Source organism: Lepus europaeus, chromosome 19 (assembly GCF_033115175.1).
Source record: "Lepus europaeus isolate LE1 chromosome 19, mLepTim1.pri, whole genome shotgun sequence".
Lineage (NCBI taxonomy): Eukaryota > Metazoa > Chordata > Mammalia > Lagomorpha > Leporidae > Lepus > Lepus europaeus.
The window spans coordinates 2,783,773-2,806,531 of NC_084845.1; the positions used below are offsets into that span (position 1 = coordinate 2,783,773).

Sequence of the window (22,759 nt, forward strand, 5' to 3'; positions counted from 1 at the left end):
GTAGAGTTAGAAGCATGCCAGGGAATTCCAATTCAATCCCATCAAGGTGGCATGTACCAATGCCATCTCATTAGTCCAAGTGATCAATTTCAGTTCACAATTGATCACACTGATAGGTCTAAGAGTCAAAGGGAACACATAAACAAGACAAGTGTCTGCTGATACTAACTGATAGAATCAAACAGGGAGAGAACGATCCAACATGGGAAGTAGGATACACAGCAGACTCATAGAATGGCAGATGTTCTAAACAGCACTCTGGCCTCAGAATCAGCCCTTAAGGCATTTGAATCTGGCTGAAAAGCCCATGAGAGTATTTCAGGCATGGAAAGCCAAGACACTGTGGCAAAAAAAAAAAAACCTAAATGAAAGATCTCTGAGTGAGATCCCAGTGGAAAGAACGGGGCCATCAAAGAAGGAGGTACCTTTCTCTGAAGGGAAGAGAGAACTTCCACTTTGACTATGGGGGATGAATGAGGTGGAATAGCTTCTTCAGGGCCACATAGCCAACAAGCAGTTCAGCCATGATTCCAATGCAGTTCCTCTTGCCTGGGGGTCCGTCTTCCTTAACACTACACCACGCTCACTGACTTCACCTGGCTGAACTCCTCCCCGTGCACGTGGGCGTTGGTCACCTCTGAGAGGTCTGGGGCATTGTCTGCCTGTCCTGAGGATGTTGCACATGGAACTTGGCCACTGGGGAGTCACGGGTTTTCTTTTCTCAAAGCCACAGTAAGAAGCTCGCCTACTGGAGGGACCTTTGCTCCGTGTTCAGCACCAGCAAGAAATTTGAGTTGTTAGATATGGACAACTGTAAGCTCGACGATGCTTCCTTGGCAATTCTTTGGAAAGCTCTGGCTCAGCCCACGTGCAAGATCCAAGCCTTGGCGTAAGTTTGATCTCAGCCTGCTCCCAGATCCTAGTAGTAGTAGTAGTATTTGGTTACAGATATCACATGTATAATGGCTGGCCAGTGTATTTGTGCAGAAAAATAGTCCACACAGCAAGCCTGAGACTGCTGTCCCCAGGAAGGGATGCTTGCCAGGCCGGCCCTTGAATGGTAGAGAAGAACTTGACTTTGGAGAGAATTCCTGCCACCCTAGCTGCACTAGGTTGGGCAAGTTTGGAATTTGGGCACATACCAGGCAGAGGTACCACCGTGACTACTCCCAAGTTAAAGGCTTGGCCTCTGAGCCTCTGAGTTCTCCCAGCAGATGCTATGTCACATGAGTTGCAGTTGGTGCTGGAGGAATCAGTCGAGTCCTGGTCACTCCACGGAGAGAGGCCCTTGGGAGCTTGTACCTGGTTTGCTCTGGGTTTGTTTTTCCCTGTGTGCCTTTCATGTGGTGTTAACTATGTGCGTGTCTGGTGTAAGTGAGGCCCTGTGCCAGATCGAAGAACACTGAGAGGTACAAGCATGGTTTACCCTGAACCCGAGGGATCTCGGGGTAATACAAGACCTGCCTGACCCACTCCCTTCGCGCTGCCTGTGGGTATGCAGGTGCGCCAACAAGCGGCTGTAAGCACCTGGATCCTTTCTGGTGTCTGAAGAGCTCAGTGGACAATAATTGGCCAGGAGTCGGCAGGATTCCAAAACCCATAAGCAGGAGAAGGGAAGAACGGAGTGGGTGGTGCTTTGTTTGGACCTCCTTGCTTGACTGCACTCCGTTGGCTTTTGCAGGTTTAATTTTATGTGCAACTTTGGAAACGGCGTAGACTTCGGTACAAAAATGCTTCTTCACCCTCACCTGAAGTACCTGAATCTGTACCATACGAATGTCTCCTCCATTGGGGTCAGGTACCTGTGCGAGATGCTGATGCAGCCCAAGTGCAACTTGGAAGTGCTTATGTAAGTGCCTGGGCCACGCGTGCTGGGCGTCAGGTTTGTTTCGGCGTGGACACTGCCGTTACAATGTGCCCCTCTCCTCTCCTGGGAGTCGTCCTACCTGCCTTCACTTTGTATGTTTGCATCTTGGCAGTCTCAGAATCCCCAGACCCCAGGTGAGGTGGGTATAGGTTGAAAGTGACAAGGGTAGGACTCAATTGTGGACACTTGGTCGCTCGAAATTTTGCAGCTTTGAGGCAAACCGTTCCATTCTTGATGGATTTCCGTTTGCTGTTGGGTAGAATGACAGGTTTTTCTGTAGCTCAGCAGTTCTCTCAACAGCGGGCAGGTGTGTCCCTAAGGGGATGCTGATGTCTGTAGATTTTTTGATAGATTTATTTATTTGAAAGACAGGAGAGGCAGATCTTTGATCTGCTTCCATTTGGGTTCACTCCTCAAATGGATGCAATGGCCAGAGCTGGGCCAATCCAAAGTCAGGAGCTTCTTCTGAGTGTCCCACATGGTTGCAAGGACCCAGGGACTTGGGCCATCTTCTACTGCTTTCCCAGGCACACTAACAGGGAGCTGGATTGGAAGTGGGCCAGCTGGGACTTGAACCAGTGCTCACAAGGGATACCAGCACTGCTGGCTGCAGCTTCGCCTACTAGGACACAGTGCCGGCCCGTGGAGATGTTTTGATGGTCACAGATGCCTGGTGAAGGCTCTACTGGAATCCAGTAGGTGGAGCCCCAGCATCTGAAGAACATCCCACAATGCACAGGGAAGCCCCCCGCAACAAAGAGTGAGCCAGCCCCAATGTCACCAGTGCCAAGATGGCAACAGCTGTGCCAGCCCATGAAGTGCTCTGAGGTCACTGAGAGTTGAGTGTGTCATGAGCCATCCTCATCACTGGGGTGACTCGATCATGGTGAATGCTGGTGGTCTACATGCCGCTGAGGTGAGCATGATGGTGAACAGTTGAATGTCTCTCATGCACTGTTGGGTTTCATTTGTTGCGTTGTCCTGCAAATCTCTGCGTCGGTGCTCATCAAGGATACTGGTTAGCAGCTTTCTTTTGTCTAGGACTTTGTCTAGTTTTGGTATCTGGGTGCTGCCGACTGCATAGAATTTGGAAGAATTCTTTCCTCTTCTGTCATTTTGAAATAGTTTAAGAAGCATTTGTGTTCATTCGTAAGATGTTAAGTAGAATTCAGCAATTGAAGCCTTCTGGTATTGGGCTTGGCCCTGGTCCTCCTCTGGTTTTGACGGATTTGGTGCTACAGCACTCATCAAGCTCAAATTTCACCACAGTCTGCCAGCTGGTGTGTATCTCAGAAGAAACTGAGCCAGTGCCTACCCAGGGGTGTTCCACACAGTGTTCTACATGGTGCCTACACAGCCTGGGCCTGTGATAGCTTCCGACTCCTGGTACAGTGCTCCGATGCTGGATGACACCTGGAGCCCACAGCCTACTGGGAACAGCGTAGCTCACCCTGCTGAGGTGGCACTGAGGCCAGCCACTGCTGGTGGTAGCTAGTGCGCTGGACTGATCGACACTGAGGTCCACTTGGTTCTGAAGCGGATCTGGAGGCTAGCCTGGGATCTGCTGGACAGTGGAGGTGACCAGCACCGAGTCCTAAAATGGCCCTGTGACTTCGTCCTGTCTGCCAAAGCTTGCAGGAGGAGTAATTGAGGCAGGCCCCTCAGTTACCTGGGCAGGCACCAGGTGGCTCATGCCTGGGCCTCGTGGTCACTAGGCCCCGTGCAATCTTGGGGTGCACACAGTTGCCATGTGAGGATGGTGGTGACACAGGCCAATCCATGTCCATTCTACCAGCTTCGTGTTTTCCCCTAGTACTGGGCAAGTCCAGAGACTGACAGCAGGCACTTGCCTAGGGACGGGAACCAGTGAGGTCTGCCCCGTGTTGGGCTGAGTCCCAAGACACAGCCCTGTGTCTCCTGGCTGTCTGCTCAAGTTTGGGGGAGAGTGATAAGGACAGCTTCTCACTGCCCAGACTGGTACCAGGCTGGGTGACACTGGGGTCCTAGAGTCACCAGGCCCTATGAAGTCCCATGGGGTGCACAGCAGGACCACCTGAGACCGATGGTGACTCATGCCAAAATTTGTCCCAGTGGACTGCAGATCCCTGGATTCTGGGCAAGTCTAGAGGCTCTGAGAACCAACTTGCGGTCAGAAGCCTTGGGCTCCATCAGGTTCTGGGTCTCCGGAGGGTGAGTGGCCGAGCTCCAAGGCATGGGCCTGAGCCCCTCCCCCTGCCCTACTCTGCATGTCGGGGTCTTGCTCCCGTATTTGCGAGTAGTTGGGAGAGGAGGAGTAGATGCTGCCTGACCATGTCACCAGATTCTCTGCAACTTGGAGCCTGGGGCTGGGAGCCTGAGTCCAACTCAGTCTTGATGCTGTGGGCCTGGAAGTGGGATTCAACTTGCTGTCCCCCACCCCAAATGGGAGTTGTCTTTGTCCACATTGTGCTCCCTGGAGCGGGGGGGGGGTGGCCTGGCAATGCCTTCCTTCCTGTCTTCCCCAGTGCAGCTTTCCTTACTGTGCTGCCAGAGGAGGCCGTGTGGTCTCTGACCTGGCGTCCGTAACTGGTGAGGTGAGCTGGTGCGTGAATGGATGCTCATCGGTGTCTCCCTATAAATGACTTTAAAATCCAAATTATTTTTAGTATGTTTTCTTTTTAAAAAATGTTTTAAGAGATACAAATTTCATAAGTACAACTTTAGGAATATAGTTATTCTTCCCACCATACCCACCCTCCCACCCACACTCAGACGACTCCTCCCTCTCCCATTCCCAGTCTCATTCTGCATTAGGATTCATTTCCAATTAACTTTGTACACAGAAGACCAACTGCACACTAATATTTCAACAGTTCGCATGCACACACAAACACAATGGTTTGAGAACTAGTTTTACAGTTAAGTCTCATAATACAACTCATTGAGGACAGAGGTACTGCATGCAGAGTTAGTGCACAATGACTCCTGTTAATTTAACAATTAACAGTCTTATGTATGCTATCAGTGACCACCCAAAGCTCCTGACATGAGCTGCCTAGGCTGTGGAAGACTTTGAATCCACAATCTCCATCAGTGTTTAGACAAGGTCATAAGCAAAGTGGAACTTATCTCCTCCCTTCACAGAAAAATACATCCTTCTTTGATGATCACTTCTTTGCACTGGATCTCACCCACAGAGATCTTTCATGTAGAACATTTTTTTTGCCACAGTGTCTTAGCTTTCCATGCCTGGGATGCTCTCACGGATTTTCAGCCAGACCAGGAAGACTTAAGGGCTGATTCTGAGGTCAGAATGTTACTTAAAGTGATTGTCATTCTATGAGTCTGCTGTGTGGACTGCTTCCCATGTTGGAACATTCTCTCCTTTATAATTCTATCTCTTAGTACCAGGTATTTGATCCTATTTATATGATCACTTTAACACTTAATCCTATCTATATGTTCACTTTAACAATTAAGATGGAATTTTTTTTGACAGGCAGAGTGGATAGTGAGAGAGACAGAGAAAAAGGTCTTCCTTTTTGCCGTTGGTTCACCCTCCAATGGCCGCTGCGGCTGGTGCATCGCGCTGATCTGAAGCCAGGAGCCAGGTGCTTGTCCTGGTCTCCCATGCGGGTGCAGGGCCCAAGCACTTGGGCCATCCTCCACTGCCTTCCCAGGCCATAGCAGAGAGCTGGCCTGGAAGAGGGGCAACTGGGATAGAATCCGGCGCCCTGACCGGGACTAGAACCCGGTGTGCCAGCGCCGCAAGGCGGAGGATTAGCCTGTTAAGCCACGGCGCTGGCCAACAATTAAGATGGAATTTTTAACCACCAAGTTTAATGGAATTTGGAGTCCCATGACAAGTTTTTAAAGTGGACCCTTAAAAGTAAGTCCATAGGAATGTATGCCAAGCTATACAGCTTTACAGTTACAAACTTCTTCCTCCCTCTTCTTCCCACTCTTATTTTTTACTGAGATCTATTTTCAATTTAGTTGCCTTTATATACATATGATTAACTCTATGCTAAGTGGAGTTCAACAAATAGTATGAAGGAAAAAATGAAAAAAAAACTGTTCCTTGACAGTCAACGCAAGAGCAGCTCAAGTCATACCTTCTCAAAGTGTCAGTTTCACTCCTACAGATTTGGTTTTAGGTGCTCCATTAGTTATCACAGATCAAGAACATATGGTATTTCTCTTTGGGACTGCCTTATTTCACTAAGTATGACATTTTCCGGATTCATCCATTTTGTTGCAAATGACCAGATTTCTTTTTTTTTAACTGCTGTGTAGTATTCCATAGAGTACATAGCCCATAATTTCTTTACACAGTCTTCCATTGATGGGCATTTAGGTTGATTCCATGTCTTAGCTATTGTGAATTGAGCTGCAGTAAACATGAAGGTGCAGATAACTTTTGTTTGCTGATGTCGTTTCCCTTGGGTAAATTCCCAGGAGTGGGATGTCTGGGTCATATGGTAGGACTAGATTCAGATTTCTGAGGTATCTCCAAACTGTCTACCATAGTGGCTTTACCAGATTGCATTCCTACCAACAGTGGGTTAGTGTCCCTTTTTCCCCACATCCTCACCAGCATCTGTTATTCGTTGATTCCTGTATGAAAGCCATTCTAACCAGGGTGAAGTGAAACCTAATTGTGATTTTGATTTTCATTTCCCTGATGGCTAATGATCCTGAACATTTTTTCATATGTCTATTGGCCATTTGGATTTCCTTTTTTGAAAAATGTCTAAGTCCTTTGCACATCTTTTAACTGAGTTGTTTTGTTGAATTTCTTGATCTCTTTGTACATTTTGGTTATTAATCCTTTGCATAGTTTGCAAATAATTTCTGTCGGTTGCCTCTTCAATTTGAGTGTCTCTTTTGTCATACAGAAACATACCAATTTGTTTTTTTAAACTTTTATTTAGTAAATATAAATTTCCAAAGTACAGTTTATGGATTACAATGGCTTTCCCACCCCCCATAACTTCTCTCCCACTCACACCCCTCCCATTCCATTCACATCAAGATTCATTTTCAATTATCTTTATATACAGAAGATCGATTTAGTATAAAGTAAAGATTTCATCAGTTTGCACCCACACAGAAACACAAAGTGTAAAATACTGTTTCAGTACTAGTTATAGCATTACTTCACCTTGGACAACACATTAAGGACAGATCCCACATGAGAAGTAAGTACACAGTGACTCCTGTTATTGACTTAACAATTTGACACTCCTGTTCATGGTGTCAGTAATCTCCCTAGGCTCTAGTCATGAGTTGCCGAGGCTACGGAAGCCTTTTGAGTTCGCCGACTTTGACTATGACCCTGTCAGAATAAGATCGAAGTGCAAGTTCTCTCCTCCCTTCAGAGAAAGGTACCTCCTTCTTTGGCCCCGTTCTTTCCACTGGGATCTCGGAGATCTTTCATTTAGGTCTTCTTTTTTTTTTCTTTTCCATGGTGTCTTGGCTTTCCATGCCTACAATACTCTCATGGGCTCTTCAGCCAGATCCGAATGCCTTAAGGGCTGATTCTGAGGCCAGCGTGTTGTTTAGGACATCTGCCATTGTATGAGTCTGCTGTGTATCCTGTTTCCCATGTTGGATCCTTCTCTCCCTTTTTGATTCTATCAGTTAGTATTAGCAGACACTAGTCCTGTTTGTGGGATCCCTTTGACTCTTAGACCTATCAGTGTGATTAACTGTGAACTGAAATTGATCACTTGGACTAGTGAGATGGCATTGGTACATGCCACCTTGATGGGATTGTATTGGAATCCCCTGGCACACAGAAACTTACCAATTTGTAATCCCATTTGTTAATTTTGGTTTTGTCTGCCTCTGCGGTCTTCTCCAAGAACTCTGCCTATGCCAATGTCTTGCAGGGTTTCCCCAATGTTCTATAATAATTTGATGGTGTTGAGTCATAGATTTAGATCTTTAATCCATGCTGAGTGGATTTTTGTGTAAGGTGTAAGGTAGGGGTCTTGTTTCATACTTCTTCAAGTGGAAATTCAGTTTTCCCTCTGTCTGCTGAATAGACTGGCCTTGCTCCAGGGATTGCTTTTAGCTCATTGGCCAAATATAATTTGGTTTTGGATGTTTAGATTGACTTCTGGTGTTTCTATTTTGTTCCATTGGTCTACCCATCTGTTTCTGTACCAGTACCAGGCTGTTTTGATTATAACTACCTTGTAGTATGTCTTGAAATCTAGTATTGTGATGCCTCTGGCGGCTTGTTATATAGTATTGCTTTAGCTATTTGAGGTCTCCTGTGCCTCCATATGAATTTCAGCATCAATTTTTCTAGATCTGAGAAGAATATCTTTGGTATTTTGATTGGCACCTCATTGAATCTGTAAGTAGCTTTTCTTGCCTAATAACTCTGGCTAAAACTTCCAGGACTATATCTAATAGCAGTGGTGAGAGTGGGTATCTATTTGGTACCAGATCTCAGTGGGAATGCTTCCAACTTCAATATGATGCTGGCCATGGGTTTGTCATAAATTGCCTTGTGTTGAGGAATGTTCCTTCTATACCCAATTTGCTTAGTTTTCATCATGAAAGGGTGTTGTATTTTATCAAATGCTTTCTCTGCATCTATTGAGATAATCATATGGTTTTTGGTCAGCAGTTTGTTAATGTGATGTGTTACATTGACTTGCAAATGTTGAACCATCCCTGCATACCAAGGATGAATCCCACTTGGTCTGGGTGGATGATCTTCTGATGTGTTGTTGGATTCGACTGGTTAGAATTTTGTTGAGGATTTCTGCATCTATGCTTATCAGGGGAATTGGTCTGTAATTCTTTTTCTGTTGCATCTTTTTCAGGTTTAGGAATTAAGGTGATGCTGGCTTCATAGAATTTGGAAGGATTCCCTCCCTTTCAAATGTTTTAAGTAACTTGATAAGAATTGGAGTTAGTTCCTCTTTGAATGTCTGGTAGAACTCAGCAGTGAAACCATCCAGTCCTGGGCTTTTCTTTGTTGGAAGGGCCTTTATTATTCAGCTTTCATCTTGGTTATGGGTCTGTTTAGGTTTTCTATGTCTTCATGGCTCAATTTAGGTAGGTTGTATGTGTCCAGGAATCTGTCCATTTTTCCTAGGTTTCCCAGTTTCTTTCAGCTCTTTGTAGCAATTTCTGATGATTCTTTTTATTTCTGTGGTTTCTGTTTCTATTTGCTTTTTCATCTCTAATTTTATTGATCTGGGTCTTCTCTCTTTGGTTAGTTGGACTATTGGTGGGTCAATTTTGTTTATTTATTCAAAAAACACTGTTTTGCAGCTTTTGGTGGGGATTCAATTTTGTTTTCTTCCATTTTAATCATTTCTTTTACTATTTTTGGTTTGCTATTTCTCTTGATCCTTGAGATGCATTGATAGCTCATTTATTTAGTGCCTTTCCAATTTCTTGATGCATGTACCAATTGCTATAAACTTTTCTTTTAACACTGATTTTGCTGTATCCCATAAATTTTGATAAATTACATTATCTTCATTTGTTTCCAGAAATTTTTTAATTTCTTCTATGACCCCTGTTCATTCAGTACCATGTTGTTCAGTCTCCATGTGTTTGCATGTGCACTAAAGATTCCTGGGTTGCTAAATTCCAGATTCACTCCATTGTGGTCAAGAAGATACATGGTATGATTTTGATTTCTGTTGAATTTGCTGAGACTTGTTTTATGGTCTAGTATGTGGTCAATCCTAGAGAAGGTTCCATGCACTGGTGATGAGAAGGATGTGTATTCTGCAACTGTAGGATGAAAAGTTCTGTAGCTATCTGTTAAGTCCATTTGGTCTATGGTGTCGATGAACTCTGCTGTTTCCTTGCTGATTTTCTGTCTGGTTGATCTGTCCATTGCTGAAAGTGGGGTATTAAAGTCCCCATTACTATTGTATTGGAGTCTATGTCTCCCTTTAGATCCCTTAACATTACTTTTAAATAGTCAGGTGCCCCATGATTTGTGCATATACATTTATAATAGTTACATCTTCCTGTTGAATTGATCCCTTAATCATTATATAGTGCCGCTCTTTGTCTCCCTTAACAGTTTTTGTGTTAAGGTCTTTTTTGTCTGATAATAGGATAGCCACACCAGCTCTTTTCTTGGTTTCTGTTGGCATGGAATATCTTTTTCCATACTTGCACTTTCAGCCTGGGTGCATCTTTGTTGGTGAGATATGTTTCTTGTAGGCAGCAAATTCATGGGTTTTATTTTTTAATCCATTCAGCCACTCTGTTTCTTTTAACTGGAGAGTTGAGGCCATTTACATTCAAGGTGACAATTGATAAGTAAGGATTTTGCCCTGCAACTTTTCCAAAAATATTCCTATTTTTTACTTTGTTTTTCCTTTGAATTTTGATTTCTTCCTTTGCCTTCTTTCATAGTGATGACAATGTTTCTGTGTGCAGCACATCCTTGGGCATCTTCTGCAGAGCTGGATGGGTGGTGACAAAGTCTTTGAATTTCTGCTTGTCATCGAAGGTCTTTATTTCACCTTTGTTCATAAATGAGAGCTTTGCAGGGTATGGTATTCTGGGCTGACAGTTTTTTTTCTCTTAATACTTGGAATATTCTTTCCTAGCCTGTAGGGCTTCTGATGAGAAGTGCTGAGTCTAATTGGAGGTCCTCTGAGAGTAATCTGGCATTTCTCTAATGCAAATTTTAGAATCTTTTCTTTGTTTTACTGTGAGTTTTATTACAATGTATTGTGAAGATCTTTTCTGGTCATGTCTATTTTTTCTTTTTTGACAGGCAGAGTTAGACAGTGAGAGTCAGAGAAAGGTCTTCCTTTCACCCCCCAAAATGGTTGATACGGCCGACTTGCTGGGCTGACCCGAAGCCAGGAGCCAGGTGCTTCCTCCTGGTCTCCTATGCGGGTACAGGGCCCAAGCACTTGGGCCATCCTCCACTGCCCTCCTGGGCCACAGCAGAGAGCTGGACTGGAAGAGGAGCAACTGGGACAGAATCCAGTGCCCCGACCGGGACTAGAACCCAGGGTGCCGGTGCTGCAGGCAGAGGATTAGCCTAGTGAGCCGCAGTGCTGGCCATCTGGTCAAGTCTATTAGGAGTTCTTCATGCTTCCTGTATTTGGATGTCCCTTTCTTTATCCAAATTAGGGAAGTCGTCTGTTATTGTTTCACTAAAAAGACCTTCTAATTCTTTCTAGGGGTTCCTGAAGGCATGGAAATACAGAACCTATATTCTGGGTCATTTGATGGTATCCTGTAGATTCCCAACAGTGTTCTTAGGTTTCTAATTTCCTCCTCTTCTGGTTTGACTGTGAAATTTCCTGTGCTTTGTCTTCTAAGTTGAATATTATTTCTCCTGCTTTACTGATCCTGTTAAGGTTCTCCACTGCATTTTTTATTCTATTGAATTCTTCATTTTGATTTCTCTTTATGATCTCAATTTCACGGGAGAAATTCTTTAATGTCCTGTATGGATTTCAGTAGTTCATGCATTTGCTTCTGATTACTTCTATGTAACCTTACCAATTTTTGAGTTCCATTTCCTGCGTTTCTTCCATCTCATCTTCACAATCCAGTATTGAAGTGTTGTGTTCTTTGGAGACGTCATATTGTCTTCCTTATTCTTGTTTCTTGGATTGGTGCATTTGTTATTCAGCATTTATGGAGGTACTCATTGGTTTATTTGTTTTTTGCTGTGGTAACCTTTATCTTTGTACTATGCCTCTGTAGATGTGTGGACTGTCTGCTCTCAGTGAATATCTAGAGGCTTGTAGGTGTGGCCAGGGAGCTCTGTTCAGTTCTCCAGGGTGAAGGGTGTGTCTAAGGTGACAACCCAGGTTTGGCGTGGTAAATCTTTTTAACTAGAAGGGAGGTATATTCTGTTCAGCTGAGCTCCTCTCCTCAAAGGAGATGAGTACATCAGCGCTAGCCCCAGTGTGTATAATATTCATCAACTCTTCCCAAGGACCATACAAGGCTATGTGCAGTCCTCAGTGTAAGTTCAGATTCCCCAGCAATGTCCCTCACCAGGTAGCAAGGAAGCCCTGAGCATGTGGAGTCTCCCACTGCGACTGCCGGAAATCCCAGCCCCGCCGTGAATCCTCCCACAGAGCCTCAGTTTTATTCACAGTCCCAACACAGAAGCCTCCCATAATCGTGAGCTCCCAGCCCCCTGTTAGTTCTCCCCACCTGAATTGGGAATCTCCACTAGGCTGGTTGCTGGGCACAGACACGAGCTGGTGTAGCTGTTACGAATGTCCAAAATGGCGCCCGCTCTGTCAGCTTGTTACAGGATGCTGTTGTAAAGTGATAGCGGAGAGAGAAATGTCTCTTTTCCTCTACTTTGCCAGGTACACTGGGCTCCAAGCTGGGTTCCCTCTAGGCTCTTCCTGCAGCTGTAGTGCCAGTGGCTTGGGCTGCTGTGGTCTAATCTAAGCTCAGTTCCAACACTGGTGCGTCGGCTCTTGGCTGCTGGAGTCCCGAGCCGTGGGTGTCCATGCCCTACATGTAGATCCACTGTGTGTCTCTAATTTGCATAGTTTCCTCTGCCATTTTCTCCCTAACTCTTCCCTGAGACTGTACTCTATCTCCCTTTTTTAAACTCTCTTCCCCTAGACTAGAGCAGTAAGCTCCCTCCCTACTCCGCCATCTTGGAACTACTCAGTGTGTTTTCTAAACCCAAAACTAATAGAAATGTAGTTCAAGGGGAACGCTTGTGAGTTTGAGCCAAAATGTCTTGGAGAAATACCAGGTGGAGAAGTAGTAGTATAGAACCTTTAAGGAAAATGAAGTGGGACCATTGTGCTCATCAGACTAAACCAAGGGGGTTCCTGCCATCTTGGTCACCCACAAGGTAGTTGGTGGAGCTACTCCAGGCCCCGACTCCTCAGTGGGAGTGGAACACGGTGTCGCATACTACCAAGGCCCAAGTACGGCGTAACTTCCTGCATTCCTTGGGGGGCCCGGCCCTGTACTTGTCTCCGCTACTTCTTGAGTCTGCAGGCCAAAAGCTGTCAATGACTGTTGAAGGTTGAGGGAAGCTGTCATGGAGGGAATATACCAGAATGTTGGAGAATGCTGGCAGACAAGAAGTGAGCAAGCAGGAAATGAAATCGGACACGTGCAGAGCCTGGATTAGACTCGGATCTCTGCCAGGAGTTCAACAACCCCAAAGCTAATGAGGAAGCAAGTGGTGGATTCCAATCTAAGGAGCAGGATTGTGGCCTCCACACGCTACATGTTCCCGGGTTGATTTGATAGTCAAGAATTTCATTTTTCTTAATATTAAAATGCTGTGTGGGCCGGCGCTGTGGCTCAACAGGCTAATCCTCCGCCTTGCAGCGCTGGCACACCGGGTTCTAGTCCCGGTCGGGGTGCCAGATTCTGTCCCGGTTGCCCCTCTTCCAGGCCAGCTCTCTGCTGTGGCCCGGGAAGGCAGTGGAGGATGGCCCGAGTGCTTGGGCCCTGCACCCGCATGGGAGACCAGGAGAAGCACCTGGCTCCTGCCTTCAGATCAGCGCAGTGCGCCGGCCATTGGCGGGTGAACCAACGGCAAAGGAAGACCTTTCTCTCTGTCTCTCTCTCACTATCCACTTTCCCTGTCAAAAAAAAAAAAAATGCATGTATTCGGTCCCTGGCACAGAGCTCCAAGAACTCTTTAAGATTTATTTATTTGAAAGAGTTACAGAGGGACAGGGAGAGGGAAAGATCTTCCATCCACTGGTTCACTCCCCAGTTGACCACACTGGCCAGAGCTGCACCCTTTTGAAGCCAGGAGATTCTTCTGGGTCTCCCACGAGGGTGCAGGGACCCAAGGACTTGAGCCATCTTCTTCGGCTTTCCCAGGCCAAAGTAGAGAGCTGGATGGGAAATGGAACAGCTGGACCTTGAACCAGCGCCCATGTGGGATGCTGCCTCTACAGGTGGCAGCTTTACCTGCTATGCCACAGTGCCAGCCCCCCTAAAAACTTTTGATTTCACAAGTACTAGAGATAAAATATTTTGCTGTAATATTTAGTCTCTGACCCTGGTTACTGACACGGAACTGGTAAATCCTTTGGAATTGTGTGGGTTGACAGACTCTTTGGAGGTTTCTGTTGGCTTCGTTTTTGGAGAACAACCTTAGTGGTTGACTTTTACAAATACACTGGCGATTATGGCACTGCCACCTGCGTGGGACGCAGTCCTGAGCTGCAGATCTGCACACTCCTTTGCAGCTGGTCCTGTGGGTTCTTTGACCCGCCTTTACTGTTGGCTGTGACCCCTGCGATACGCTCAGAGCAAACACACCACCTTTTCCAGCGTGACTTTGTCGAATGCCCACTGCAGGATGTGCCCTCCCCCAGCTCTTGTTTACCTTTCTAAAAGCATGACGCACTCTGACTTGGCGTGTCGTCCTTGCCCAGGGGCCGTGATTGCCTCTGCATCGCCCCAGTCTCAGTGTGTGTGCTACTGAAGCGAGTGCAGGATCTTCTGTTTGAGTGCAGAACGCTTGCTGGGCTCTTAGATGGAAACTGGTTACCAGGAGGACCAAACCATGAAGTCCTCCCCGATCCTCGTGGAAGGAAGAGGAGCGGGAAGTGGGGTGAAGACTCAGCCAGGCCTGTTTGACCAATCTTCCATGGAATTCTCTAACGAAAAAAGTCTGGGCAGCTCCTGATCCTCTGTTGTCCTCTGAGATGGCAGCTCCTGGGCTTGGCTGTGTCCCAGACCCACCCTGTACCTCACTGCATCAGGCTGCTTCTCTGTGCTCATCCCATCACTTGCTAATGAGCACTTGCTAATGAGCTTCTCGAGCTCCAGGATCCACTCGGGCAAATCCATCACACTGAGGAAGGGGTCATGGGAACCACAGACCTCAAGCCGGTGGTCAGAAGCACAGGCAATCAGAATCAGCCCTTAGGGCATTCTGGTCTGGCTAAAAAGCCCATGAGAGCATGTTGGGCATGGAAAGCCAAGACACTGTGGCCAAAAAAAAATGACCTACATGAAGGACCTCAGTGGGTGAGACCCCAGTGGAAAGAAGGGGCCATCAAAGAAAGAGGCACTTTACTCTAAAGGGAAAAGAGAACTTTGACTTGGCTTATGGCCCTGTCTAAATACTGATGGAGACTGTGGATTCAAAAGGCTTCCGTAGCCTTGGCAGCTCACGACAAGAGCCTCAGGTGATCACTAACATACATAAGAGTGTTATTAAATTACCAGGAGTCACTGTACACTAACTCCCCATGTAGGACCTCTGTTCTCACAATGAGTTGTACTATGAGAATTAACGGTAAAACTTGGTCTCAAACAGTTGTGTGTGTGTGCAAATTCTTTCCTTAGTATAGAGTTGGTCTTCTGTGTATAAAGTTAATTGGAAATGGACAATGGGAATGGGGGTTGGAGGGTAGGTTTGGTGGGCAGAACCACTATATTCTTAAAGTTGTACTTAAGACATTTGTACTCACTAAATAAAAGGTTTCTTTGGCGGGGGAGAGCACAGGCAAAACAGCCTAGGGAGAGAAAGTGGCATCCGAGTGGGAGCCACCTTGTGGCATAGACACTGGATCTGCAATCTGTCTACAACTCAAGACAGTGCTAGGATCGGGGTACACGGTAGGGCAGCCATCCAGTGCGATCTGGAAATCGCTAGGTCTGAGGGGGAGATCCTCACTCAGACGTGGCTGAGCTGGGGTGAGTACTGTGTAGCGTTACACACTGAGTGTGTGAGCAGGATCCAGATGGCACTTCCTGTCTGTTACGGCATTACATCCTGTCTCATTACATCATTCAACGTCATGAGTCCCAGGTACGCCTTGGTTGTAGGATATGGAGCAGCATCCTGGCCCTTGCCTACCGGATGCCAATAGCAAGCCTCACACTGTGATGACCAAAAAATGTCTCCAGACACTGCAGAAGGTCTCCCCCAGGGCAAAATGACCCCTGGTTGGGCATCACTGACTTAAAGCTGTACATGATAAACGAGAGCCGTGTGGTGAGGGTTGCGCGCTTGCATGGGTTGGCAGGTGCAGGAATGGAAGCCCGCATCGTCTTGGCTCTCTGACCGAGCTGCGTAGCCCATTAGTCACTTCCCCTTCCCTGTGTGTCACGTGTAGGTTGGGCAAGTGTGACATCAAAGAGGACGACTGCAATGACATCGCCACTGTCCTTGTCTGCAATGGCAAGTTGAAATGTCTGTCCCTGGTGGAAAACCCCCTGAACAACACGGGCGTGATGATTCTGTGCAAGGGGCTGAAGTACCCAGAGTGCGTCCTGGAGTCGCTGATGTGAGTAGCTCTGGGGACAGTGCTGGGGCCGGCCTCCGGCGCCTGCACCTTGATCTGCCTGCACGCAGGAGGCTGCAGCAGACCGGGGAGTGTGTGGTTGAGCTGTGCCACGTCTCTGTGCCCGCCCCCCGGCTTGGCAGGGATGGAGTTGATGCAAATATGGAAGCCCTGTGAGATGGCATCCAGGGTGTGCAAGACTAGCCCTGAGATGCCCTCGCCTAATTTGGAGCTGAATGCGTCTCGGCTGTTGTGTGGAGGGGGCGCTGTCCCCGGAGGGGTGCTGGGGTAGGGCAGAGCTTAGAAGGAAATAATTCATTGGAGTCTTTGCTGGAACAGATGAGATATTCTGAGGCAATCCCTGGGTTCCTCCGTGTCTTCCCTCCCCTCGAATCGATGCTAGAATGAGAGAGCTGCCGCCTCTGCTGGGGGCAGCTGGTCAGGACAGCAGCGGAGCTGATCCTCTGTGGATCCAAACGGCCACACTGGAAACCTGCTTGAAGTCCAAGAAAAGGCTGCAGTGCCCTAAGACGGGGTCCTGCACAAGCAGCCCAGTCCTGAGCCATCTAGAAACAAAACCCCAGCGTGTGAGCTGTGCACACACCCACGCATGCGTGTGTTCACGGGCATTGGATGCTGTGGTGCATAAAACAGGCGGGCTGGGATATGAAGGGAGACTGACTGTTGAGAATGTAATAGACAACCAGTACAGGGTGAGTACCTTTACCCAGAATTCTGGGACCACAAGTATCTCACTTTGGGATGTGGGATCCTGGCACACTTGCATGGGCATACTAAGTATGGTGGGGGGTCCACAGCTACACACACAGATTCGTGTTTGTTACATGCCTTGTACACGTAGCCTGAAGACACCTAGGCACGTTTTCAATGCACCTGCGTTCTGACAGCCTGGCATGCTGCATGAGGTCAGGAATGGAATTTTCTATTTCTGTGGCTGTGTCAGGGTTGGAAGCTTCAAGTTTGGGAGGACCTCAGATTGGGAATGTGCAACCTGTAGTAAAACGGATTCCTTGAAGATGAAATGTTGAAATGAAAGAGAAACCCTTAACACATGAGTTGGCAGGTTAGTGAAAGAATGACATGAGAAAAAACATTGAGCTATTAAAACACCTGCTGAGACCACAAACAGAATTCAAGTGTACCCAGAAACGAGAATGAAAATGGTCTACACTGAGCTGAAGGGTTGTCTAAAACACATCTAGCTGGCTTTGTTTTCAGATTTGGCTCTTTATCAAATAAAAAGGCTATGAAAGCAATGTCATAACTTAAAATGCAAAAGTGTTCAGGACAATACCATTTTCAACAAATCGATAAAACTTAGATATACACTTAGCCAGGACTCTGAACATGGACAAATTTATATAAAGATTGCTAAACGCTCCAACTAACATATCCAAACTCAGTGGCAAGTAAATCAGGAAGCTTGAGTAAGTTACGTTAATAGATTAGAATTTACAGAATAGGATTGTAGATGGGTTTCATACACAACTAGACTTCAGCACTTGAAACAATTGATCTATAACTCAGTATACATTAAAAAGGAAGAATGTAAAGAACACAAGTGTGGCTAATCGGAGTTACGGAATCGTGTAGCCATTGAAACGATCATCCTAACACCTTCACTGTCCTGAGCGACAGCGGCGTGCAAGGGACAAGGGGAGAGCCGTCCTGTGGCGCCCTGAGGGTGCTGCCGTGCACAGCTTCCTGGACTGACAAACCGACGTGTGTCTTCGCAGACTGAACTGCTGCTGCCTCACCAGTGTCTCCTGTGACTACTTCTCCCAGGCCCTCCTGTGCAACAGGTCCCTGTCCCTGCTGGACCTGGGGTCAAACGTGCTGGAGGACACGGGGGTGGCGACTCTGTGCGAGGCGCTGAAGCACCAGAACTGTACCCTCGCAGAGCTGTGGTAGGTGTGGCCCTGGCGCCTCCACGTCGGCATTCTGGTGTTGGCACTGGGAGGGAGGGAGACCGGGCGAGTGCTGTGGTCCCAACTCCAAATTGCGATGTGGAGTCCTTGTAGACCGCGCAGAGTCTCCCTCGTCCCCAGTCCTGAGCGCCCTTGGCTGGGTGAGCTTGCTGGGGAGGGAGACTGCACAGGGGATGGAGCTGGCGAGCTGGAGTTACACAGGGGGAGAACTGTGCTCAGACTGGCCCCTGGTGTGGCCAGTCAACGCCAGGAGGCGTACCATGGAAGACGCCCAGTCCTCACACTGCCACCTGGGCGCTGCCCTGGATACAGAAAACATTCCCACAGCCCTGCTCCCAAGACACCTGTTCTGCAGAGGGTCACGTACATGTGTGCATACAGTGTGCACACCGGGGCAAGCAGATTGTGATGTCTAGCTACTCCCGTTTTGACTGGGGTCATTCTCTGCTGTGTGGTGCTGGGCTGCATCTATCTGTTAGAGCCCAGCTGCACCTTTCAGCCTGGCGTCTCTGTATCCATCTGCACAAGGATAGGTGATGAGGAGGATCGAGAGTCGTGCCTGCGGGCTCTGCACAGGGACTGGGAAATGGTGTCACAGGACAGTTACGGGAGCCCCCGACAAAAGGTGAGATTGGAAGGCAGTGCCCGTGGAGAACAGTGAAAGAGAGAAGGGGAGCAGACAGGGCACCGAAGGACCCAGGGAGCCTGGGTGCCAGCGCAGGGTGGTGAGCAACGGAAAGTCTGCATCTTCAACGCCCCCACCCTGCTGGGAGCACGTGGGCTTTCCTGCCCCAGGGGACCAAGTGAAAGCAAGCGTGAAGACTGCGCTGGGGTCTGTTTGTCCTTAACCCCAACCCTCCCCCCCCCCAGGTTGGTGGGCTGCTACCTCACTGCCGATTGCTGTAAGAACATTGCTGCAACTCTCATTTGCAATGAAAGTCTAAAGACCCTGAAACTGGGGTCCAACGAGATACAGGACGCCGGTGTGAGGCAGCTATGTGAAGCCCTGAGGCATCCCAACTTCCGGTTACAGCGTCTGGGGTGCGTACCCGCTGGTCTGTGTGCGGAGGGGCACCTGTGTCAGGAAGAGGGGGAGCGGGGGCCTTGATAGGGCTGTAGGGAAGCAGGGTTTGAGAGAACGTGGCTGGAGCAATCTGATGAATGCGTTTTCCTGAGGGAGTAGGGTCTCGGTGCTGTGGGCATTCGGGGCTGGATCGTGCTGGGTGGACCTGGTGGGTCGGGACAGTTCAGCAGCCCTGGCCCTGAGTTGCCGGTAGCAGCCTTTGCTTAGGTGAGATGCCTCTGCCACGCCTCTCCCCGGTGGAGAACGGCTGGCATGGAGCAGAGCCTCCTGCCAAGACAGGAAGGGGCAGGTGCAGCGCTCTGCCTTGCAGCCTGGAAATGTGTCAGCTCACCACGGCCTGTGTTGAGGACCTCGCCTCGGCTCTCATCACCTGCAAGTCCCTGAAGGGCCTGAACCTCGACGGGATCATGTTGGACCACGATGGGGTGGTGGTGTTGTGTGAGGCCCTGACCCACGTGGACTGTGTCCTGCAGCTGCTTGGGTGAGTGACCTTGGTGAGGGCAGTCACCTGTCCAGCTTGCTCGACCTCAGCTGGAGGTTTCTTTGGTATAGACATGGTCCTGTGCAACGTCTTAGCCTCTCCACAGACCCTTGGGGCATCTGCCCCCCACCCCCCCACCATGTGTCTGTCCCCACACCTCAGTGGCATCTCCCACTAGCTGTTACGGGAGAACCTGTTGGCCATAGTGCATCAGAAACTGAAAGGTAACAAACATCCCTACCTGGAAAAACCCAAGAGTAACAAAATGCACCTTTTTGAAGATGCCAATCAATGCGGGGTTGAGATCTACCAACTCTTTGAAGAAACCTCCTACAAGGAAGTCAAAGAGTTTGTGGAAAATAGGATGAAAAGATGTTTGCTAGACTTTTCAATCCATTTTTCACACACTTGTTGAAATACTCATCTGGGTGTGGATGTGAGACAAAGACAACACGGTGAGTGGCAGTTTTTCTCAAATCCATTGTCTCAAGCTGGCCTGTCACTCAAACATCAGTCTTAAGAAGTCATAACCTAATAAAGATCTAACCTGGAGCCCAGAACCAAGGGAAAATGAACCCTAGTAACTGTAAAGTAGAACAGGACGTATAAATGACTTTGTAGACAACCAGTGTTCTTGGGGGGGGGCCTCAGTGGACAGTTAGGCCAACAATGATCAACGTACTCACAGGTAAACTTGTGTTTCTCACAAAAAACTAGGTATGGTAGAACAGACAGAATATATTGGTTTATTAAACAAGTCCTTTTACATAAGACTGACTTTACCCAGACGTAATTCTTTATAAGGCTTGGCATAAAAACATTAAACAGCTGAAAGTTGTCACTTTTTTTTTTTTTTGGTCAGGCAGAGTGGACAGTGAGAGACAGAGAGAAAGGTCTTCCTTTTGCCGTTGGTTCACCCTCCAATGGCCACTGCAGCCGGCGCACCACGCTGATCTGAAGGCAGGAGCCAGGTGCTTCTCCTGGTCTCCCATGGGGTGCAGGGCCCAAGCACTTGGGCCATCCTCCACTGCACTCCACGGCCACAGCAGAGAGCTGGCCTGGAAGAGGGGCAACCGGGACAGGATCGGTGCCCCGACTGGGACTAGAACCTGGGGTGCTGGCGCCGCAAGGAGGAGGGTGAGCCGCGGCGCCGGCCAACAGTTGTCACTTCTATACGATTTCCATGTCTGTTCTTACGGATCCATGCGTGGTATGAACTTTGCCCTATTGTATGAACTGGAGGTTTCTTCTCCTATAGGAGAGACTCATGTGTATAGTTAGGGAATGAAGGCAGGCCTCGGGCTCTAGGAAGGCTGATCTTTGTGTTGGAACAAAACTGTGTTCCCAGGCTGGACAAAACTGCATACGGTCAGGAAAGCTGGATGCTGCTGTCAGCTGTGGAAGAGAGAAGACCCGACCTGACGATCCAACACGAGCCGTGGACTGTGGAGGAGAACAAGATGAAGGGCGTGACCCTCTGAGGGGGACCAGCCGCTCTTCCTCATCAAAGTGCACGTCCTGGCAGGGGGGACTGTGACCTCAGGGCTGCTCCTGCACAGCACGGGATTGTGGGTATGTCCTGTGGGCTTTGGCTCCGCCTTCTATTCCCACGCTATTTGCAGTATTTAGGAAATACACTGAATGTATGTTGAACATGTCGGAAGGTCTGGCTTCATTCCCTTAGTGGATATTGTGGGAACAGGATTGTCTGATATCCTGTGTTTCTGCCTGCCCTTTAGAATATGCCAATATCATTACCTTTTCCAGACGTGTTTATTAATTCACCACTTCACTGTCACAGTAGTTACCCTGTCCTTGGGTATTTTAAATGTGTTGCTATTAACATCCATTCCAAGTACAGGGTACTACCAAAAGAAAATTCTAGTATCCAGACTGCAAGCAGTAAAAAACCCTTGCATTTGTAGCTGCAAAAGTAAAAACGGGAGGTTCTAAGGTGGCAGAAGAAAGGTGCCCCGGGCTCCCCTCTGCCACCAGGAGACTGCACGGGGAGGAGAGACAGCTCCACGCTGTAACTCACTCACACACACCCCACTGCACGTGTCCAGCTCTAATCCTGGAGAGTTCCACAGGCCACAAGAGAATCTGCCATGCCCCAGAACAGCCACTGATAGACTCGCACTGCCTCCCGGGCGGAGGAACGGCCTTCAGTCAGGATGTGCGGTCCCAAGCCTGCAGCTGTGGGCGTAGAAATGGGCTCCCCGTGCTGCACAGCGCCTGCGAAGTCCCAGCTCCACCTCTCCCAGTCGCTGTACTCCATCCAGCTGCTCCAGGTGTTGCACGGGTGGAGAGTACAGATGTGAGACTACTTGTCTCCGTGTACCCACCAGCCCCATCTACATCAAAGTCCTTCCCACAGGAGCTACTCTGGAATTGGAGGCAGTAGCTATGACACCGGAGGCGCAGGAATCCATGTAGACACACTAACCTCCCCACCCAGCAACCCTGCTGCCCCCACAGAGATCAGTCAGATACAAAATCACCAGAGAGGTTGGAGTTGAACCATTCTCTAGCCCAATGGACCTGACATATACAGAAAACTCTAATACCTGCAGAATACATTAAGGATTCTCAATAGATCATGCCTTAAATTCGAAGTGGGGGACGTTTCTCTGACTACATGGTATGAAACTGGGCATCATGTAGAACCCTTCTGAATGAATAATGGATTAAAAAAATCTTAAAGCAGCCAGAAGGAAATTTATTTGAAAGAGTTAGAAGACCTCCTTTTCTCTGTGTAACTATCCACTGGTTCACTCCCCACTTCGCCGCAACAGCACCGATTCGAAACCAGGAGTTTTTTTTTTTTGACAGAGTGGACAGTGAGAGAGAGAGAAAGGTCTTCCTTTTTGCCATTGGTTCACCCTCCAATGGCCGCTGCGGCCGGCGCACCGCACTGATCCCATGGCAGGAGCCAGGTGCTTCTCCTGGTCTCCCATGGGGTGCAGGGCCCAACGACTTGGGCCATCCTCCACTGCCTTCCCGGGCCATAGCAGAGAGCTGGCCTGGAAGAGGGGCATCCGGGATAGAATCCGTCGCCCCAACCGGGAGGATTAGCCTAGTGAGCCGTGGCGCCAGCTGAAACCAGGAGCTTCTTCAGGTCTCCCACGCGGGTACAGGGGCCCAAGT

The 22,759-nt window shown here is 48.3% G+C and overlaps 1 protein-coding gene across 1 annotated transcript in view; it reads left to right on the forward strand.

The window, feature by feature from the left end:
* LOC133748542 (NACHT, LRR and PYD domains-containing protein 9-like) overlaps positions 1-21,093 on the forward strand; it is a 28,054-nt gene extending 6,961 nt beyond the window's left edge. The window contains exons 3-9 of the mRNA XM_062177407.1: positions 728-889; positions 1,682-1,849; positions 15,931-16,101; positions 17,856-18,026; positions 18,918-19,088; positions 19,442-19,612; positions 20,961-21,093. Of these exons, the coding sequence (XP_062033391.1) occupies positions 728-889; positions 1,682-1,849; positions 15,931-16,101; positions 17,856-18,026; positions 18,918-19,088; positions 19,442-19,612; positions 20,961-21,093 (1,147 nt within the window). The remainder of the gene's footprint in view (positions 1-727; positions 890-1,681; positions 1,850-15,930; positions 16,102-17,855; positions 18,027-18,917; positions 19,089-19,441; positions 19,613-20,960) is intronic.
* Positions 21,094-22,759: the final 1,666 nt, after the last annotated feature.